Source organism: Pyxicephalus adspersus, chromosome 5, assembly GCF_032062135.1.
Source record: "Pyxicephalus adspersus chromosome 5, UCB_Pads_2.0, whole genome shotgun sequence".
In the NCBI taxonomy this organism is placed as follows: Eukaryota; Metazoa; Chordata; class Amphibia; order Anura; family Pyxicephalidae; genus Pyxicephalus; species Pyxicephalus adspersus.
Window position 1 is genome coordinate 146536906 of NC_092862.1, and position 20172 is coordinate 146557077.

Here is a 20172-nt window from a genome sequence, read left to right on the forward strand (position 1 = left end):
CCACTGACATGGAAGAGTATTACATTACTCTGCCAGTCACTACAGCACAGACACTCGACAATGGTAATTAGATAATTTCCCACGGTACAGCTAAAGATCTCTCATGGCACACTAGTGTGCCGCGGCACAGTGGTTGAAAATCACTGCTCTAGATTCATATATAAACCTTTGAGCCACACTAAATCTCCTGCTGACAGACCTATATCTTATCAGACCAATAAGGTTGTGATACATTTTTATAAACATGTTTTGTAGTGTTTGAGAATGACAGGTTGATGGATTTTGTGTATCCTGTTAACCAGATAGAAATTCCTATACCTACACAGCGCTGTGTTCTCCCCATAGGGTCAGGCTCAGGAGTGTCTGCTGGAGAAGTCAATGCTTGATAACAGAAAGAGCTTCCTTGTGGCGAGGATCAGTGCACAGGTGAGTGTGAGGACATGGCGCATACTGACCTGTAAGTGTCGTCATATTTGCACAATTGATTATGTGAGTCTCTTCAGTCCTTTGTTCTGAGATGTTAAAAATGGTAGAATCTAAAAAAAAATTAGCAAAATTTGCACTTATGAATACATTTCTGAATACTTTGGTTTCAGAAATGTTTATTTAATTGGCCCTCATTTGATTTGATAGAATTCCTTGCTGTATTCTATATCCGTTATATGTTTCATTCCTTTCCTTACCAAATCAATTCCATGATATGCCTGTTGCTCCGCTGAAGAACAATGTTTTTAAACAGGTTGTAGACTACTACAAGGAGGCGTGTCGGGCTCTCGAGAATTCAGAAACAGCCTCTCTGCTGGGAAAGATCCAAAAGGACTGGAAGAAGCTGGTGCAGATGAAGATTTATTACTTTGCTGCAGTCGCTCATGTAAGTGAATCCATTAAAAAATGGCAGAAACTGGTGGTTGTATTGCAGTCCGCATTAGATTAGTCCTCAAGGGCTACTGTGACTTATTGCAGTCATCTCAAATCATCTGATGTTTTATTGTCATCTTTCCTAAGAATGGCACTGAGATAAAGGAAAACAATACAAACCAGAGAATCTTTATTTATGTAGAACTGGGCTTTCCTCTGAAATTAGAATAATAACTTTCTGGGTTTGCAATATCTTTACAGCTACACATGGGGAAACAAGCAGAGGAGCAGCAAAAGTATGGAGAGCAGGTAAGTACACATTAACCTACTTACTGATTAGTCATTTCCTGAATTGGAACAAACAACTTATTTAAGCTGCCTTTAGACTGCAGGCACCCAGATTTCTAGAAGGTAAACATGTCATTTGGACTGGAAGATGTCATAGCTGATCTGCTTTGCATGGTTCTGGGTCAGCCAAAGGTTGTTGGCTATGGTCATAAGGTGGCCTACAAAACACAGCCAGAATAAATTGATGTTTTCTAATGTCTGTAGATGCAAGAATGAAGCTAATAAACTGATGTTATTATTATTAATATTATCATTATGAATAAACAGTTTATAGTGCCAACATATTCCACAGCGCTGTACATTAAATAGGGGTTGTAAATGAAAGACAGATACAGACAGTGACACAGGAGGAGGAGAGGACCCTGCCCCTAAGAGCTTACAATCTAAGAGATCACCTTATTATCTGTCTTAATAAGAATCATCATCTGTTTATCAATAGAAATCTGAAAAAGACAATTGTATTAAAATATTGTCTGAAATCACTATCTGCAACCAGATAACATCACAAATAAAGTACAGTGTATAACATCCTGTCTGTGTCCATCTCCCCCATTACACACATAAAGAAAACACAATGGGCCCGATTTAATAAAGCTCTCCAAGGCTGGAGAGGAAACACTTTCATCAGTAAAGCTGGGTGATCCAGGAATGGATTTTTTAAGTCATTTGCTATTTGTTAGCAATTGTTTTCAATCCTGGACCAGATCCATTCCAGATTTGCTGGATCACCCAGGTTCACTGATGAAAGTGTTTCCTCTCCAGCCTTGGAGAGCTTTAATAAGTCAGTCTCACCGTCTCTTGTGAGAATTAGGCAAGTCTGACATCACTGCTTGGGATTTCAGTGCAGCACAGACAGTGTTGTCAACACATTAGCAGCCACTTTTTTGTATTTTAATTTAAAACATGATGAGGTTTATATTTTTCCCTGATTTTCTTTTGTTTACAGGTCGCCTATCTGCAAAGTGCTTTGGACAAACTCAATGAAGCTATTAAACTGTCCAAGGTATAAGTTGCTGCATCTTATTCAAACATTGATTTCCTTGCGTGTTCCACTTCTGCCATGTATGTGTTGTATGTTAATCCCAGGTCTTCTACTTACTGCCATCTCCCTCTTCTGTAGGGTCAGCCGTCCACTGTCCAGGAAGCCCTGCGTTTCACTATGGATGTGATTGGAGGAAAGTAAGTGTAAAGTTCAGAATGTTTTCTTCTGTAATTCACGTTCTCCATGGATGTGGTAGAATCATGGAGCTAAGGTTAATCAGTAGTTCCGTATGTATGAAGCTTCTGTAGATGAAAGCAGTTTTTTCTGCATATAGCAGTGAATAGTGTACAGACTGCCAATAATTCACCCGTTCCCTACAGCCAACCCCTTTAATTGCAGCATTCTATAATTGCAGCTGAAAGCAGTAAATCAGAATCAATCGTATAAACAGTACTTTGGGCCTATAGCAGTGTTTAACCTGGAATTTTTTTTAAGCTGGGTCTGAAGAAGCTTTTGGTGGGTGGCAGCCCCGATATTGTGACCCAACTCTTCAGTAACCACCCAAAAACAGCCGGATGATTCCTGAAAAGTGCCAGGTGGTGCACCCGGGTGAAAGGGGCTGGGGAGAACACTGCTATAGCGTATCTAAAGTTTGCTTGGGATACAAAGGAAAACTTTTTAGGAATTATTAGTAGCTAACCTTGAATTTTTCACTCAGTAAAGTAACATTTCTGGCTATATTTATGTTCTTTGATAAAGAATTTTAACCTTCTCCTTCCATTACTGAATAACGTTATCATGATATCTCCCTCAATACAGGTGCAACTCTGCCAAGAAAGACAACGACTTTATCTACCATGAATCTGTCCCTGCTCTGGATACCCTGCAAGCTGTGAAAGGTGCTTTAAATGGAAATTCTTTATTTATGTAATCAATAATAGGAAGGATTATTGATCATTTTTTTCTAGTTTTTAACTGGCATCTTATATAACCTTGGGACCCTAGCACTGAACTGTCATTTTCTAGCTTTGTTCCCTTCCACCCTTATGCAGCCTGGTTAGTCCTAACATTCCCAATACTTTTATAGAATTCTGGTCTCACTTTGTTTTTTGGTTCCCCAGGTGCCCCATTAGTAAAGCCTCTTCCTGTAAACCCCACTGACCCCGCTGTGACTGGGCCTGATATTTTCTCCAAACTGGTTCCTATGGCGGCACATGAAGCCTCCTCACTATACAGGTGAGTAAAGTTTCGGCACTAAACATGCAATCCAGGTAACAAGACATCAGATGTTCCTTAATGTTTTACAACAGAATTGCATTGGATCATTTTCTTCAGATGGGGACATAACAGAACATAAATGCTGAGATACGATTCAACCAGTAATAATTCTAGGAGTGTTAAACCCTCCTAATGTCCCCAAGCAAGTTCTTGTCAGCAAGGCTCACATTGTGTGCATACACATAGGATTCCTGCATACACATAGGATTCCTGTTTGAAGAGAAACATGTCATCGATAACAGCGAATCATATCCTTGCATTTATTATTCTATGTGATAAAGTTGAGTCCATCACTGATCAGCTATAGACTGCTAGTGCTAATATCTGCCTTGTACTTATTATTGTGAATTTAGAATCATGGCTGTTCTCTTTTGAGTCATTGTTCATTCTGCCTGACTTTGCCATTTTCGCTTCTAGTGAGGAGAAAGCCAAACTGCTGCGAGAGATCATGTCCAAAATAGAAGCCAAGAATGAAATTCTGGAGTAAGTTTACTTTATATTATAGCTTCTGCAAAGGTTACACCTAGGAAGAGCCCATTTTGTGTGCCACGAAAACATTCCTCATCTGCAGCTTGATTTATATTAGTGTTATGATCACAATGATATATACCACAGGTTATCACGTATATTGTGCACAGTGATCACCTGGTGTCACAACAGTCTGAAGTATTTTAAAGCTTGCATCTGTAGATATTTGGATATTCCCGGTGCACATATTATCTTTACTAAATAAGTGGTCAGGTCTGCATTTATTATCACATTATCAATTGTGGCTTTTTTGTAGTCTGGCATCAAGCTCTGTGAAAATGACAGCCACAGGAGCAGAAAGATGGGGAAACTTCTTTAAAGTTCTCTGGCATTCCATGGGTATTTCCTTTGCCATCCCTGACCGATACCCTCCCCCTGCCCTGGACAATGCAGATTGCAGTGGGAGAGTTCCAGTAACAGTGCCGCCAATCCAGAAAGCAGTAGACCGGATTAGGGGTGGCCAGCAGTTAAAATGCAGATAATCCCAACCCCTGCAACACCATCTCACGCTACTGTAGTTTAAGCAGCCTTCATGAGGGTAACAATTCTGCTTTGTATTCGGAAGCAGTGCAGCCTTGATGTCGCTCTATTACAGGAAGCTACAATACGTTAAAATAGATTTTCTGTGACATTAGATTTTCTCTGTAACACATTGTCATTTTGTTTCTAAGGATTTTACACCTAAAACAAATATAAAGTCATTTTTTGTGTGTCTTGGTGCACTTTTGTCACCTTTTTGTTTTCTTTTTCCCCCTTGGCAGTCAGTTCACAGACTCTCTGCAGCTCGATCCAGACACAGTGGACAACCTGGATATGTACAGCCACATCCCCCCGGCCCTGATGGAGAAATGTGCAGCTCTCAGTGTGCGGCCAGACACAGTGAAGAGTCTAGTACAGTCTATGCAGGGTAAGCACTGTCTGGGTGGGTACAATTAATGACCGTATATTACTATAATGCAATGGTCACCAACCTCCCGCGCTCCTGCTGTCACACTGTCACTAGGTTTAGAGCAGCTTAAGGAGGGCCACCGGCGCTCCCGCTGCTGGCGCTTCTGCCTCCTGTCATTTGCAGCACTCAACTCCTCAGCCAAGGACCGGCACTTGTCTGCAGCCTGGGGGATGGGGACCAATGCCTTATTGGATTACTATCATTTTTAGCAATTTTTTTTAGTTGGAAAGTTGTTTATAGATTTACACTTCCTTCTTGTGTAGAAGTTTTTGTTTGTTTGCAGTCTTGACTGTCCTTGATGGTGTATATTTGTGCTGTGTAATTCCAGTACTCTCCGGGGTGTATACCGATGTAGAGGCCTCACTGAAAGACATTAAGGACCTTCTAGATGAAGAGGAGAAGCAGGAAAAGAAGATGCAGGAGGAGATTGGCAAACAGGAGTCAGCAGCCCCCTCCTCCCCTTCAATGACTGAGGTGAGAAAAGAATGGACCAAGTACATGGAGGTGCATGAGAAGGCCAGCTTCACCAACACCGAGCTGCACAAAGCTATGAATCTACACATCAGTAATCTGAGGCTGCTCAGCGGGCCCCTGGACCAGCTCCAACAGGCACTTCCTGTGCCCAACCTAACTGAGGGTAAGCAAAACCTCTTCTATGTTTGCCTGCTACAGAACAGCTCACATCTTCTCTATAACATGTATGCTAAAGAACAACTGAAGCAAATGCCCTGTACAAAATATATCAGGCAATAGACAAAGGTTTAGTCACTATTATTGTCAGTGGACTCCTTGCAGCTTTATTTTATCTATTACTTCTTTACCTTGCCTTGTGCTGTGTCTTTTGGAGGCAGCCATCTTGGTAGAGACAGGGCTTTACTTTGTGGCCTTTGTAAGCTTCCAGCAAGGAGAACAATGATCAGCACAGCAATGGCATCACAAAACCTGGTGAGATGAGCAGACAATGACATCTCCAAACCTCACTCCAAATCTGGCGAGATGAGTAAACAACAGCAGCAACACCTTAGATGATTTAACATTGCAGATGTAAAGAACAGAAGAGCCTCGGCACCTACCCAAAATAAAGGAAGAAAAAATGTGGAGTTTTCATGGTACTTCCTAAGCACATTCCTACTTTGTAGATCTGGTCAGCCAAAATAATAAACCAGCTGCCTAATATTATAAGTGATTTTGTTAGTGGCCAGGGGTCAGCATGGGTACGTTGACTGGTCTCAGAGCTGCAGTGCTCTGTGTGTTCTGACACCATTCCCTCATGGTCAGTTGTGTATTAAGCAGTTTGTGCTATGGGAGCTCCTCTGTGAGATCAGACCAGTCGTGCTAACCTTTGCTCCCTGCTCACATCAGCAAATTTGGGGTCAGACCGATTGTCCTTCCTTGGACCACTTTTGTTAGGTATGAACCACTGTATACTGAAAACAGCACACAAGACCAACCCCTTTTAAGATGCTTTCACCCATCACAATTGGCTCTTGTCAGCTGCTAAATACTAACCACTTGTCAGTTTTTCCTGATTTCAACACATTACCTTCAGGAGCAGACTGTGCACTTGCTTCCTAATAAATATATTCACTTTGTCAGGAATAATTGTAGCCAGATAAGCAATGCTATCACCACACACAGGGGGTTACCTAGACACATGAAACGCACTGCCATTTTTCCAAAGCAATATCAGACTAAATGTACAATTTTTGTGATATTGCCTGGAGACAATTAACATTTGAGGGTCCTTTGGGTCCAATAAGTCTACCATCTGCCTGTTTCTTAACAGTTTTGCAGCTGTTGGATAAAGTAACTGAGGATCTTTAGTGTTCTTTTTACATGCAAATGACCACATGCTGTCTTTTCAGATGACAAGTCAGTTCTGCAGAACCTGAAGAGGATCCTGCACAAGGTCCGTGAGATGAGAGATCAGCGCTTGTCTTTGGAGCAGCAGTTACGGGACACCATACAGAAAGATGACATCACAACCTCTCTCGTCACGGCCGACCGATCTGAGATGAAGGTCAGGAAGCTTTGTCTGTACAGAAGAGCTGTGTGTATGTCCAGCAACCAACACATCTTTCCTTTTATTTTCTGTTTCATAACATTGACAACTTGGTTTCTTTTGATCACACAAATGTTTTTTTGCATTCAGTTTCATTTATAGATGCAGACCAGGGTTTGTTAGGTCTTTGTACAATAATGCAGTAATGGTGTCTTTGGGGTTACAGTGGTTGCAGTACTTGTTTAGTGCATAGATTTAGAGACAGATCCATTTCCTTTGGGTCAATTCTTTAAAATAATACCTTGCATGCACAAAACCAGCAATGCCAACATCCACAGGGAGGGAAAAAGCATTTGTCAAACTTTATATAAAATTCAGGGGATAGTATAACACTATAAAGAGTTATCGGAATATAAAGCAGCAAAAGTTACTCTTTATATATCATTTTAAAAGTCTAAAAAAACCTAAAGAAAAAGAAAATTGAGACTTTATTATTATTATTATTATTATTATTATTAATAAACAGGATTTATATACTGCCAACATATTACATTACGCTGTACATTAAATAGGGGTTGCAAATGACAGACAGATACAGACAGTGATACAGGAGGAGGAGAGGACCCTGCCCCGAAGAGCTTACACTCTAGGAGGTGGGGGAATTTACTCACAATAGAGGGGGGAATTGTAGTGGTGGGAATTAGTGATGGTTTTAAAAGACAGAAGAAGATGGATAGGCAAATTTTAAAAAATGGGTTTTGAGCGCTCTTATAAATGAGCAGAAAGTAGAAGCAAGCTGAATAGGAAGAGGAAGACCATTTCAGAGAGTTGGGGCAGCTCTAGAGAAGTCTTGTATCCTTCTAGAGACTTCTAGAACTTGTACTGTTACCCCAAGCAGTCCACCTTCTCTGGCTTGGTTGTGCCTGGGTCTGAATGCAACCACTGTTGGACCTCTCCTAACAAACTGCTCCTGGATCTGCTTCCTGTAGAAACTTTTTGGCGAACAGCTGAAGAAGTACGACCAGTTAAAAGTTTACATCGACCAGAACTTGTCAGCACAAGAGAACATTCTGAAAGCTCTAACTGAAGCCAATGTGAAGTACGCGCCGATACGGAAAGTCCTCACAGACGCAGAACAGAAGTAAGTTTACCAATAATCTTCCTTATTTCGTAACTTTGCCGGGCCTATGCAATGGCCAGGGCAGAGGAAGATAACCACCTAGATAATGGGACACAGATCTGCAACCTCATTTTATTAGTAGCCTAATGCAAACAAGTTGCTGGGCTTTCTTTATGCTAAATGTGCATTGCTTGATTGACTGCATTGATTGCTTGAGTTCCTTGAATGCAATTGTATTAATTAGAAGGGAATACCAGGGGATCCTGCCACTTCTTTATTTTTGTAGTAGTTTTCTTTCTAAATACTTACATCTGGTAATAAAATAACTGTCCCCGGAAAAGGCAGATGCAGCTGTAATTTGTTTATCTGCGGTTTATTTCACTCGCAGGGAAACCATGATGTCTTTTTCCAGTGTTGCCACTAAACAATTGCTGGTTAAAAACTATTGTATTGACTAATTACAATTTTTCCTTGGTACTTTAGGTGGAATCACACTATACAGACTCTCATCTCCTCCTATCAAGCCTACGAGGATCTAATGAAGAAATCTCAAGAAGGGAAAGACTTTTATGCCGATTTAGAAAGCAAAGTTGCCAAACTTCTAGAAAAAACAAGAACGGTCTTTGAGGCCTCCCAGTCCAGCCGACAGGCAATCCTGGAACGGTACGTATCAATTCTGTGTGTTGCAATATTGCTACTTGTGAATGTAATAATAAAGGGACCCTGCCAGAATGGTTTTACCCCGCAAAGCTAAGGCTCAGACCCGCCACCATTGCCTGACTCCCAGAAGCATTGTTGGTTCTAAGGCACAATGGCCGCTGCAGCATCCAGGATCTTTAGTACAGTGCCTTTCAAAAGTTTTCACCTCCCCTTGGTATTTGTCTGGGGGGGGGGGGTAGCAATATTTGATTTGATTTATAAAAGAATGATGAACCTGGAAACTTTCTGGCTGCATATATACGTAGATATGGATTTGGCACCATTTAGGTGAGTTTACAGTCACCTATATGGATTTTTGCCACCCAGGTATCCAGGTGCAGAAGATGATTGACAATTACAGCCGTTTATTTGATAGGGTCTGTCCCTTTAGTCAGCTTGCAAAAAAAAAGTCATGTAATTGAAATGTAATTTTTTGACCAGGGTATTTTCTGGGTTCTATTTTAGCATTTCTTTTGTTTTGATAGGGAGATGAAAAAGAAGCCTCCTCCTCGGCCGACAGCTCCTAAACCAGCGCTCGAGAAGAAGGTTTCTGACGTGGACCTGGATAACATTCCTGCAGCTGATCTGGCTGACATTCAGAAGTTTTCATCCCTCTTCCTTTCTGATCTTCCGGAAGAGCTAAAGAGTTTACCCCCTGATGCCCTGGTTGCCCATCTGGACCGGCTGACAGCTGATACCCTTGGCACCTTTCCTGTGGGGCCAGTGGCTGCATATAGTGGAATGCCAGACCGTTTTCGTGGCATTAGAACAGCCACTGCCCCCATGCCAGACCTGCATGCCCTGCCTTTCAGCCAGGCTCCTTTTAATGCCCATCCCACGTCATACCCCACAGGTACTGTGCCTGGCCAAGCCTTTCCACCTGTCTCTTATGGCAATATTCCTCCAGTGACTTCAGGAACTGCTGTTCCTTCACAGTTCATGCATCCTTCCCCAAATCAGGCCATCACACATGGCCAAATACCAGACTCTTCTCCTTCAAGGATTCCAAAAGTGTATTCACCAAGTGGGCCTGTACAACCGAACCCAGCCTCTGCCCCTGTGGCACCAGGGTATTTGCCTGCAGCGATGACACAGAGAACTTCCCCTCAGCATATGCCTACACCTGTCTCTGGAGCAGCACCATTAGCAGCTCAGTTTAAGCCAAATGTTGCAGCAACGTTTGGAGTTGGTCCACATGTTTCACATGCAGGGACTTTACACCCTGCCTTCACCCAAAGTGTAACTGTGCAGCCTTTTGATTCTGACCGTCGGTTCCCTAACCATATGCTGCCAAACAATATGCAACCTCCAGTAACACAAGCAATCCGGCCTGCAACAACTACAGTGGACAGTATTCAGGGGCCCATATCAAGCTATGCAGCCCCCCGGTTACCAGGATCAGTCCCAGCTGGAGTTGTTCCACAAGCTCAACCTTTGAGTCATCCTCAGAGTGGTTATATTGGAGCCCCTGCTCCTACTATAGTTGGCCAGAATACTCCTTTTCTATACTCGCAGATTGGAGCTCAGAATTATGCTCAGCCTCCCCCACCCCACCTTCAGATGTTTCCAATTCCTGGTCAAACACAACCTAGAATGGACGCTCAGGTCCAGCCACAGCCCCTTCATCCACAGTATGGAACACCTGCCCAGCCTCATTTTGCTCCTCAGATGAGGGCCCCAGTCCATCCACAGCAGCCTACTGCGTATCAGCAGCAAGGGCAGCCTCCAGGGCTGCCTCTTGGTACCCCACTGCCTCCTACGCAACATTTTCAGCAGTTTCCAATGCAGTCCCCACATGCTGCTATGCAGCCGCCACGTTCTTCAATCCAGCCTCCACATGCTGCTATGCAGCCACCAGGTTCTATTATCCAGCCTCCACATGCCCCTATACAGCCGCCTCACTCCACAGTGCATCCTAGCCATTCTACTGGACCACCACCCACTTCCAATATGCAGCCTCCTCACTCTGCAATGCAGCCTGTGCCCCCTGGTGTTCAAGTTCCTCCACATTTGATGGGGCAGCGTTTTCCTGTTGCACAACAAGATCAGCCGCCACTTCATACAACATTCCCCGGCGCTCTTCCAAGAGCTGCTCCTCAGCCCCTACAACCTGTACCTCCACCTTTGAGCCAGTCTACTCCTCATATGCTCCCACATGCCGTTCCAGCAGCTCAGCCTCTACCTCCTGGATCAGCCTCCCAGATTACACCATCTATGCCCTTTGTTGCCCCTGTAAGACACCAAGTTCCTCCTGCTAGTGGAATTGTAAATTCTGTACCTTCAGGACCTCAAATGCCTATTGGAGCATCTCAGGGTACAGTACTCCCTCTCCACATACAGCCTGCCAGCAGCCCAGCTCTCAGCCAGATTCCAGGTGCTGCCATTGTTTCAGGGGCTGCAGCTGTTCCATCTCCAACGCCCTCTCCACAGCCATCTCTGGTCGTTCAGCCTCCAACAGTTCTTCCTACAGCTGTGTCCACTGCCGCGGCCATGTCTCAGAGACCTCCTCCTTCACTGACACCTGGAACAACAACTTTAGGCCAAGGCTCTACAGAACCCGTGTTTCAGAGGCAGAATTCCACAACTGATGACCTCCTGTCCTCTAGTCCTGAAAGCCAACATGGTGGTTCCAAGACAGCCGTAGGGCAACCCTTGTTACAACCAACCAAGGCCGACTCTAAGGATGGACAGAAACCCAAAGGCATTCAACTGATAGAGCATGACCCTTATGAGAAACCGGAGCATGTGATGAGGCTGTTGTCTGAACTCGATTGCTTTCAGGTTACGGTGAGTGCTCTTGACAAACCCGTGCCTGGTGCTGCGACTCAACTCGACTTGATGTGGAAGGACTTCCAGGACGCTCAGGAAAAGGAGGCCAGAAATCTGTCTATTGCCATCGCTCGCTGCTACTCCATGAAGAACAGACATCAGGACATCATGCCCTACGACAAGAATCGTATAGTTCTGCAGTCAGGGAAAGACGACTACATCAATGCGAGCAAGATTGAAGACTTATCCTCCTACTGTCCCACCATTATTGCCACCCAGGCCCCACTGGTGGGGACCGCATCTGACTTCTGGCTGATGATTTATGAGCAAAAGGTCTCACTGATTGTCATGCTGGTGTCTGACCTGGAGATAGAAAAGGTGAGCGTGTACCACTGTCATGCCTGCACTCATTTCATTAAAGCTTTATTTTAGCAGAGGTAAGACACAAAGTAATTCAGTTCTTCAATCTGGTTTTTAGATCATTATATTTATCATTGTAAGCAGTGAATCTAAATTTGTTGTGTTCAGCTTTTGTGGTCCCTATACAGCAAATTAGCAAAAAGAGCAAATTGCATACCCTGCAGTATTCACATTTTAACAAGAAACATCCTGAAAAGAAGAGAGAACAATATCTCATCAGTCTGCTGCTTTTCATTTCTCATCCACAAGACTGTTGTGAATCAACTTCTGTAAATTATTATTAAACAGGATTTATATAGCGCCAACATATTATGCACCGCTGTACATTAAATAGGGGTTGCAAATGACAGACCATCACCAGTGGGTTGTATGGGGTGGTTTTAGGATGTAGCCTGGGGTCATTGTGCCGTTGTCTTTCCACATTTCATTGATGGGATTTGTGGTGCTCACACTTCTGTTCACTTTTTTGTCACTCTATGTGTAATAAGTACGGATTGTTCTTCTTTGCACAGCAAAAAGTGGTGCGCTATTTCCCCACCGAGCGTGGTCAGTCCGTTCTTCATGGACACATCACGCTGACTCTGACAAGCCATAAGGTGGCCGACACGCACGTGGAAAGGGTCATCTCACTGCAGTACAAAGACCAAAGCCTGAAACGCTCGATCATTCACCTGCAATTCACCTCCTGGCCTGAGCTGTAAGTCCCTCATATGACATTTTTTGTACAACCTTTCACTTTTCAATGAATATTGGCAAATTGCTGAATTCACAGATAGAATAAATATATAGGAACTGTTTCACCTGCCAGAGGATTTGTATTTATGGGGGAAGAGGGGCTGCAGATCCAAAAAACAAAGTGTTTTTTCTTTCAGAGGACTCCCTGATAGTAAAGGAAACTTATTACGGTTCATCCAGGATGTTCATAAACACTACTTACACCAGCGGCCTCTTCACATGCCCATCGTAGTGCACTGCAGGTGAGTGATTCTCCTCCCAGCAATGTACTGAATATATCTGTAGACTCCAGATTTCATGTTTTCCATTTGTTTGATCTTTCGTAGCTCCGGTGTAGGAAGGACGGGAGCCTTCTGTCTGTTATATGCTGCCATGCAGGAAGTGGAGGCTGGAAATGGTATTCCAGACTTGGCTCAGCTGGTGAAGAAGATGAGGCAGCAGCGGAAACACATGCTGCAGGAGAAGGTATGTTGCCTGAAGGAGGATAAAAGTATGAAAGTGCCACTGCACTCCTAATGTGGGCTTTTCTGTAACATTAATGCATGCCACAATATACAGCCACAAGCATTTCCTCAATCCTCCAATAATTATGCTGCAACATTGCAAGGTGGGAATTTTGCACAATCTCACCAGGATTTGCAGGATTGTCCCATTTCAGCCCCGGAATTAGTTTGCATGGATTATGTCTAAATGAATTAGTGCTGTGTTTCTAGAATCTGAATAAGATAAATATTATACAGTCCATTAATGAACCAAAAAACTTTGATTTGACATCCTCGTCTTATGTTTACAGATACATCTAAAGTTCTGCTATGAAGCGGTTCTAAAACACGCGGAACAAGTTTTGCAGAGACATGGGGTCTGTACCCCTTCCTCCACCAAGCCACAACACGCTTCCTCCCAAAAGGTAAGTGATTGTAGGAGGTGGTGGGACAAAGGTAACTGGCTGGAGATAAATATCCAGAGAAAGGAAGTGACATGAAAGGCAGCCCCTGTATTGTGACCCAACTCATCAGTAACCCCCCAAAAACAGCCAGGGGGTTACTAGCACCCAGCTAAAAGTGTCCGAGGAGAACACTGAAAGGGAAGACAAGGGTTGGGGATGAGTGCTCAGAATAGAAAGGTCGGTGGCAGGAGAAGAAAAATGGAAAGGTGTTGGTTGGCTAAAGATAAATACCGTATTGAAGACATTTATGGAAGTTTTTCAGTATTATTAGCATTATAAAAGCCTTAATGTAATGCAAGTCCCAAATCACAGCAAAGAATTTTAAGAGCATATAGGAAGAAAGAGAGAGGGGATCTTCTGGCATAGCAATTGTATTTTACTCAATACAAGTACAGGTAGTCCCTGGGTTACATACGAGATAGCGACTGTAGGTTTGTTCTTAAGTTGAATTTGTATGTAAGTCAGAACAGGTCAATTTTACGCGTCGAAAATCAGCAATGTGTGTCCCTAGGATTGGGCAACCCATACAGGAATATTTGATTGTGGTTGTTGCACATTTTTAATGTAATTTTTATGTCACTGTTCCTAATGTTCTCAAATAAAGATATGTTTTAATACATTTATGTGTAAATTGAGCATGGTTGGCCTCTAAAGTCTCATTTATTGAGCTAATCCCTCAAAACTAGGGATGTGGCCATGTGATAATTCGGAGGTTGGTCATTCATTGTCTGTTAGTTATTGAACATGTGTACGCAGCCTTAGACGGATGTGGCTTTAAATGAACATTAAGAGACAAACTTAAATTCCACAAAGCTGCTGCAATGATTTAGGAGAAATGACGAAGGACAAGCACTGTACACACGCAGGAAGTATAGGTAATATTACAGGGAACAAATAGAAATACATAAGCCACTGTTATTGATGCTGATAGATTGCATTATATTTGCATTATGTTTGTCATTTTCTTATTTTGCTCACTCTTTGTTTCCATCCTAGCCGTACTCTCTGCAGGATCCACAGGACATTGTGCTGGGGGGTGATATGCCAATCAGCTCCATCCAGGCTACCATTGCCAAGCTTAGTATTAGGCCATTCTCTGGCGGCCCCGAGCCCACCAACAATTATCAGCCACCACCAAACCCGGTCATAAGTGAGCAAGTACTACCAGATCTGTCCCAGATGGTTCTCCCTCCAACCTCCTCCCAGCCGGATCTTTCTGCACAGACGTTCCTAGAACCGGCGCCATCTCCAGTCCTGCCTCAGCCGGCTTCAAATGGTCCCAGCGCTGACGTCCCTGCAGAGGCAATTACCCAGCATGCATCGGCCTCTAAAGAGGAAGTGACCGCTGCGGCGATCGGCAATGCCCCTACTGCACCACCACCACCACCACCACCACCACCACCATCATCATCTCTGAACCTCCTGGCCTCTCTCACACCTGAGGCCTTTAACCTGGACTCCTCTCAGCGAGGAAAGCAGAAAATGAACAAACAGAGCTTCCTGCAGCCGCAGAATGACGGCGGCTTATCCCGGGCAAGCAAACCTGGCGATGACCCCCTGAGCATGCTGGACCCTCTGTGGACACTCAATAAAACCTAGATGGAAAAGATTCTGGACACGGTTCCCCCCGCACACCATTATTAAGGGGGCCCAGACTATAACAGTGGGTACACAAAATACTGACTCTGCCCCACATTTTAGGGACTGGGCTGTACACCATCTGCTGTATTGGACCCCACACAGTACAATGACTGCATTCCCTAATCTATTGTTAAAGCCTTAAGACAGCATCATTGTGGAGTCTCTGCTGACCTGGCCTTGGTTCTCCTGGGCCGGAGGACTGGATGAGAGTCGGCTGTACGCCATTGCTTGGCTGAATCCTTAATTCTCCCTCCAGCACCCCCACCCGGTTCACCCGATTGGCTCTCATGTAGCACTTTTATGGTAACTGCGTGTGACCCTGCCTTACACTACACCAAGTCACCCCGCCCACTTTGTGCGTCGTCGCCCCCGTGTTACCCGCTTTCCGCATTTGTGTAGTCCGGTGTGGGATCCTCCTCTCATAAACTGTTAATGTTGGAGTCTGCCTTTAACACAAACCCACAATTCATGATGTAGAATTTATTTAAAAGCTAAATCCTGGCAAATGTATAAAACAATCCTAATTCATTGATATATCTCATGACATTTGTCTTTATATCTAGGTTCTGTGACCTGAAATCAGGCTTGCAGGGGGAGTGGCTGCTGTGTTCTGCTGATTATGTGATTCTAAGGGAAATGTAAGCTGGAATGATGGGGGGGGGGTGCAGTGTGGGTGTCACTAGTGCAGTGATGGCCAATAGCAGACCAGCAGGAAGTGGAACAGTGACACAAAGTTCATCAAAGGTTTAGGGGGTCACAGGGAAGTGATGGTGTTTGGTTTGTGTTCCACCTTAAAGCCTTACTGCAGTCCAAACTTTTTTTTTAGGGGGTGCATTCCAATTCCTGCCCCTATGAGACAAGACATGAGGGGTGTCTGTCACAGATTTTCTGTCTTATTCCGGCCCAATAGTAAGTGAGGCAAAATCTCTCTTGTGGGGCCACAAATACAGTTCTGACCTGGTGAATCCAAGAAAACGAATGCAGCTGCCACACCTGAGGACTGGTGAGTTGGCCGATGACATTTCTGTCCTTGGCTGTAATGCTGGATTCTTGTCTGTCCCTGTGGATGGACCTGATGACACCATGAATGAAAAGGGAAAAGGAAGCGAAACTTGAAAGAATGCAAAATAATTAAACTGCAATCTGAGATTTATTTTTGGACCCCTGGCAGAGCTTGGGGGGTAAAGATCTCCTGGGGGAGCCTCCCCAATAGCTGCCATAAAGGTTGGTGGGATGACGTTCAGGAAGAGGTCAGTCCTTTGCGATCCTCCTGGCAGAGCTCTGCTGTTGGTCATGTGATGTGGCTTCAGGCTGCTCACACCAATCACAGCACAAGGTGCGGTTTTACTGTTTGCGTTGAGTATTTCACTTTAAGCCCTTGTAAAAGAGAACCTGTCACATATTTGTATATGAAATACAAGCGAAGATAGTGCTGGATATATCTGCAGCTAAAATCTAAGAGAACCTGATTTTATCACGGAGCAATTATAGGCTGAGATTGCCAAATACTTTCCGAAGGTTGTAGTTCCCTGGTTCCATGTTTATGTTTATCCAACCAGAATGTATAGAAGCCAAAGGAGAGCATCAGATTGTCCTGTAATCAACCTTAACTACAGGCGGAGGACCTCCCAGAGTAAAGTGGCCCCCCCACCTCCATCCTCTGTGAATATTCAACCCGTAGACAGCATTCTGTTATAGGCGGAGTGCTGCCCAATCATCTCATCCCCCGCTATGTACAGAAAAGAGATTTTAAGTTATGAAATAAATAATGAAAATGTTACTTTTTTTGTTTTTATTTTTGTCTTTTGGGTCACAAAAATGCTTTAGCACCAATTAATGTCCAATGCTACCCCCACACAGCACATATTTCATATTGGATTTGGGGGGAAGGTTCCGCTTTGTGCTCTGTCCTCCTATTGACAATTAATGGAACACTGAGGCTAAGGATGCATAATTTCACTAAGTTAAACAAATAATAAAATTTCCTGGTAAAAATTCAGCTTTATGTGGAAGAATTAATAATTAGCAACAAAAACACGATCAGCTATGAGGAATAGGTAAGTGTTGGTTTATGGAGTCAGTGGAGGCTGTTGGTGGTCATCACTATTTCCCGATGAACACTAGAGGGCAGCAGAGTGGCTGCAATGTCCGCTTCCTACCTATTGGAAAACTCCGTGTCTCGTGATCCCTTGCTCGGTGTATCATGGATAGGGGTGGGGGTCAGGTTTGTAGTCTGTGTACAGCACAATGAGGGCTACAAATAAAGACACGGAGCATGAATTGTAGCCACAGGCAGGATGGAAATGCAAATCTCTGCAAGGAATAGAAGGAATGTATGGGAACTATCTGAACAGAAAAAAGAAGAGGAAGGAATAGATCATTAGGACAGAAAACAAGTGAAATATTTTCTTTAATAACATTGAAATATTGATAAGCTATAGAATATATTCAGCGGTGTCTGAAATGGAAAATATGACTTCATTGTCTTCATTCATTTGGAATAAATGGACAAAAGCAATAAAACATCACGTACAATCAGCGGCCACTTTATTAGGTACACCTTGCTAGCACCTGTACAGGTACATTCCATAGGTTGTCAGGAGGAGTCCCAGGAACACTTACATTTGTCTTATACACACCTGTAATTTATGTTTCCTGACACAACACCCCCTCCCCCCACCACAACTACCACCACCAACATCCTTTCTGAATTCTGCCCATTGGGAAGCTGGTCTCTAGTAGGGGTGAGGGGTAAAGGTGACCCATAGACAATAATTGGTAAGCATGGAAATCATTTTATATAAAATGTTTGTATCCATCAGCTGCAAACACAAATATGTAAGTGAAACTGAGTAGTGTGCATTTTTCACTAACAATTCCCTGTATTTGTGCAATTCTGCTGTCACATGTATTTCCTCATCTAACATGGCTAGATGGTGCCCTGGGGGTCATTATTATTATTAAACAGGATTTATATAGCGCCAACATATTACGCAGCGCTGTACATTAAATAGGGATTGCAAATGACAGACTAATACAGACAGTGATACAGGAGGAGAGGACCCTGCCCCGAAGAGCTTACAATCTAGTAGGTGAGGGAATTTACATACAATAGGATGGGAGATATGTAGTGTGGGAAGTAGTGATGGTTTCAAATGACAGAAGAAGCCGGGTAGGCAAGTTTGAATAAATGGGTTTTGAGCGCTCTTTTAAATGAGCAGAAAGTAGGAGCAAGCCAAATAGGACGAGGAGACCATTCCAGAGAGTTGGGGCAGCTCTAGAGAAGTCTTGTATCCGTGCGTGTGATGAGGTTATGAGTGAGGAAGTCATTAGTAGGTCATTGGAGGAGCGGAGAGAGCGGCTAGGGGAGATTTATTCATCACATCAGAAAGGTAAGTGGGGCAATAACTGTGTAGGGATTTGAAGGCAAAGCACAGGAGCTTAAATTTGATTCTAAGGTGAAAAGGAAGCCAATGGAGAGAACTACAAAGAGATGCAGCGGAAGAGGAGCGGAGGGAAGGATGGATGAGTCTGGCTGCAGCATTCATGAGATCCTTCCTGCTGTAACATGAAATATTGCCCAATCACAGCAAGAAACTCAAACCACCCCAATCCCCCCAGATGAGGGGCAAATGTGGGAAAAGGCTGGAGAGGGTAGCAGGCTTGGGAGGACATTCGGACACCTTATAAGCTCCTCCTGGGTTACCCTGTCATTTTATTATTATTATTAATATTAAGCAGGATTTATATAGCGCCAACATATTACGCAGCGCTGTACATTAAACAGGGATTGCAAATGACAGACTAATACAGACAGTGATACAGGAGGAGAGGACCCTGCCCCGAAGAGCTTACAATCTAGTAGTTTGATTGGTGGTTTACTATCTGGGGCAATTAGTTGATTTGATAATATAACATTGGTGCTTACTGGTTTACCTGTGCTAAGACATCATTGAAGTGTTGGGACGGCACTGACCATGGTGTAACACAACCCCCATAGACTTCCAAACTGATAATTACACAGATCGTCCATGCAGCACAGCCCTGTCCGGGAGGGCAGGAGACCTAATTTGTATCTGTTTTAGTTCAGCAATTTTACAGGTCTTGTCCCTCCCCCTGACTGTGATTGGACAAAGAAGAAGCTGCTAACAATGGTAGCCCCAAATCTAGCTCCGGACATCACCAACGCACCAAACATGGAGGCAGCCATCGCCTGGGGACACATAACATGGGATAGTCAGAGATCTCCGATATCACTGCACCTTTACATGGAAAAAAATCCACTTTTTTATTTTGTATTTTTTCTAATTGAAGTCAACTGCTGAAGTTACAAAACAGTACAACTTATCATCAATTTATCAAATTAAATAGACAAAAGGACATGCAATAAAGTGAATACTGATATCAAACATTTATGTTTAGCTATTTCAAAAATACATTGACTTGGGTATAAAAGATTCCTTGTTTTTCAGCTGCTCTGATCCTGGACATATTCCACAAAACTTCCCAAGACGTTATAAAGGTTATATCAGCAATGTGATAGAAGGATCCCCTCGATTACTCTACACAAGTACCGAGAAGTTGGTTGAAAGCATTTATATAAATATGTTTTGGTGGGATGGTTAAGGGTGTTGGTGAAGCTTTCCCGGGTTTCAAAAAATATTTGTGTTTATGTGTCTTTATGAAGGGAAGCCTCCATCCACTCCAATTTAAATATATAATATTATTATTAATAATAATAATAATAAACAGGATTTAAATAGCGCCAACATATTACGCAGCGCTGTACATTAGGTATATGTTGTAGTTTTGTTGGAAAAAGACGCAATGATGGCGGAGTGTTCTCGATGTAAAATCGTCACTGCTGATAAATTGCCATCTGCGTACTCCTCTAGAA

General features: G+C 43.4%; 1 protein-coding gene across 1 annotated transcript in view; it reads left to right on the forward strand.

Annotated features, from left to right (window-relative positions):
• PTPN23 (protein tyrosine phosphatase non-receptor type 23) overlaps nucleotides 1-17055 on the forward strand; it is a 26534-nt gene extending 9479 nt beyond the window's left edge. The window contains exons 7-25 of the mRNA XM_072413051.1: nucleotides 346-426; nucleotides 740-871; nucleotides 1120-1167; nucleotides 2153-2209; nucleotides 2327-2385; nucleotides 3008-3087; nucleotides 3310-3424; nucleotides 3884-3949; nucleotides 4756-4901; nucleotides 5272-5580; nucleotides 6809-6963; nucleotides 7935-8086; nucleotides 8549-8728; nucleotides 9250-11911; nucleotides 12466-12650; nucleotides 12826-12930; nucleotides 13015-13153; nucleotides 13482-13595; nucleotides 14631-17055. Coding sequence (XP_072269152.1) covers nucleotides 346-426; nucleotides 740-871; nucleotides 1120-1167; nucleotides 2153-2209; nucleotides 2327-2385; nucleotides 3008-3087; nucleotides 3310-3424; nucleotides 3884-3949; nucleotides 4756-4901; nucleotides 5272-5580; nucleotides 6809-6963; nucleotides 7935-8086; nucleotides 8549-8728; nucleotides 9250-11911; nucleotides 12466-12650; nucleotides 12826-12930; nucleotides 13015-13153; nucleotides 13482-13595; nucleotides 14631-15233 — 5388 coding nt within the window. The 3' untranslated portion in view covers nucleotides 15234-17055. The remainder of the gene's footprint in view (nucleotides 1-345; nucleotides 427-739; nucleotides 872-1119; nucleotides 1168-2152; nucleotides 2210-2326; nucleotides 2386-3007; nucleotides 3088-3309; nucleotides 3425-3883; nucleotides 3950-4755; nucleotides 4902-5271; nucleotides 5581-6808; nucleotides 6964-7934; nucleotides 8087-8548; nucleotides 8729-9249; nucleotides 11912-12465; nucleotides 12651-12825; nucleotides 12931-13014; nucleotides 13154-13481; nucleotides 13596-14630) is intronic.
• The last annotated feature ends 3117 nt before the right edge of the window (nucleotides 17056-20172 follow it).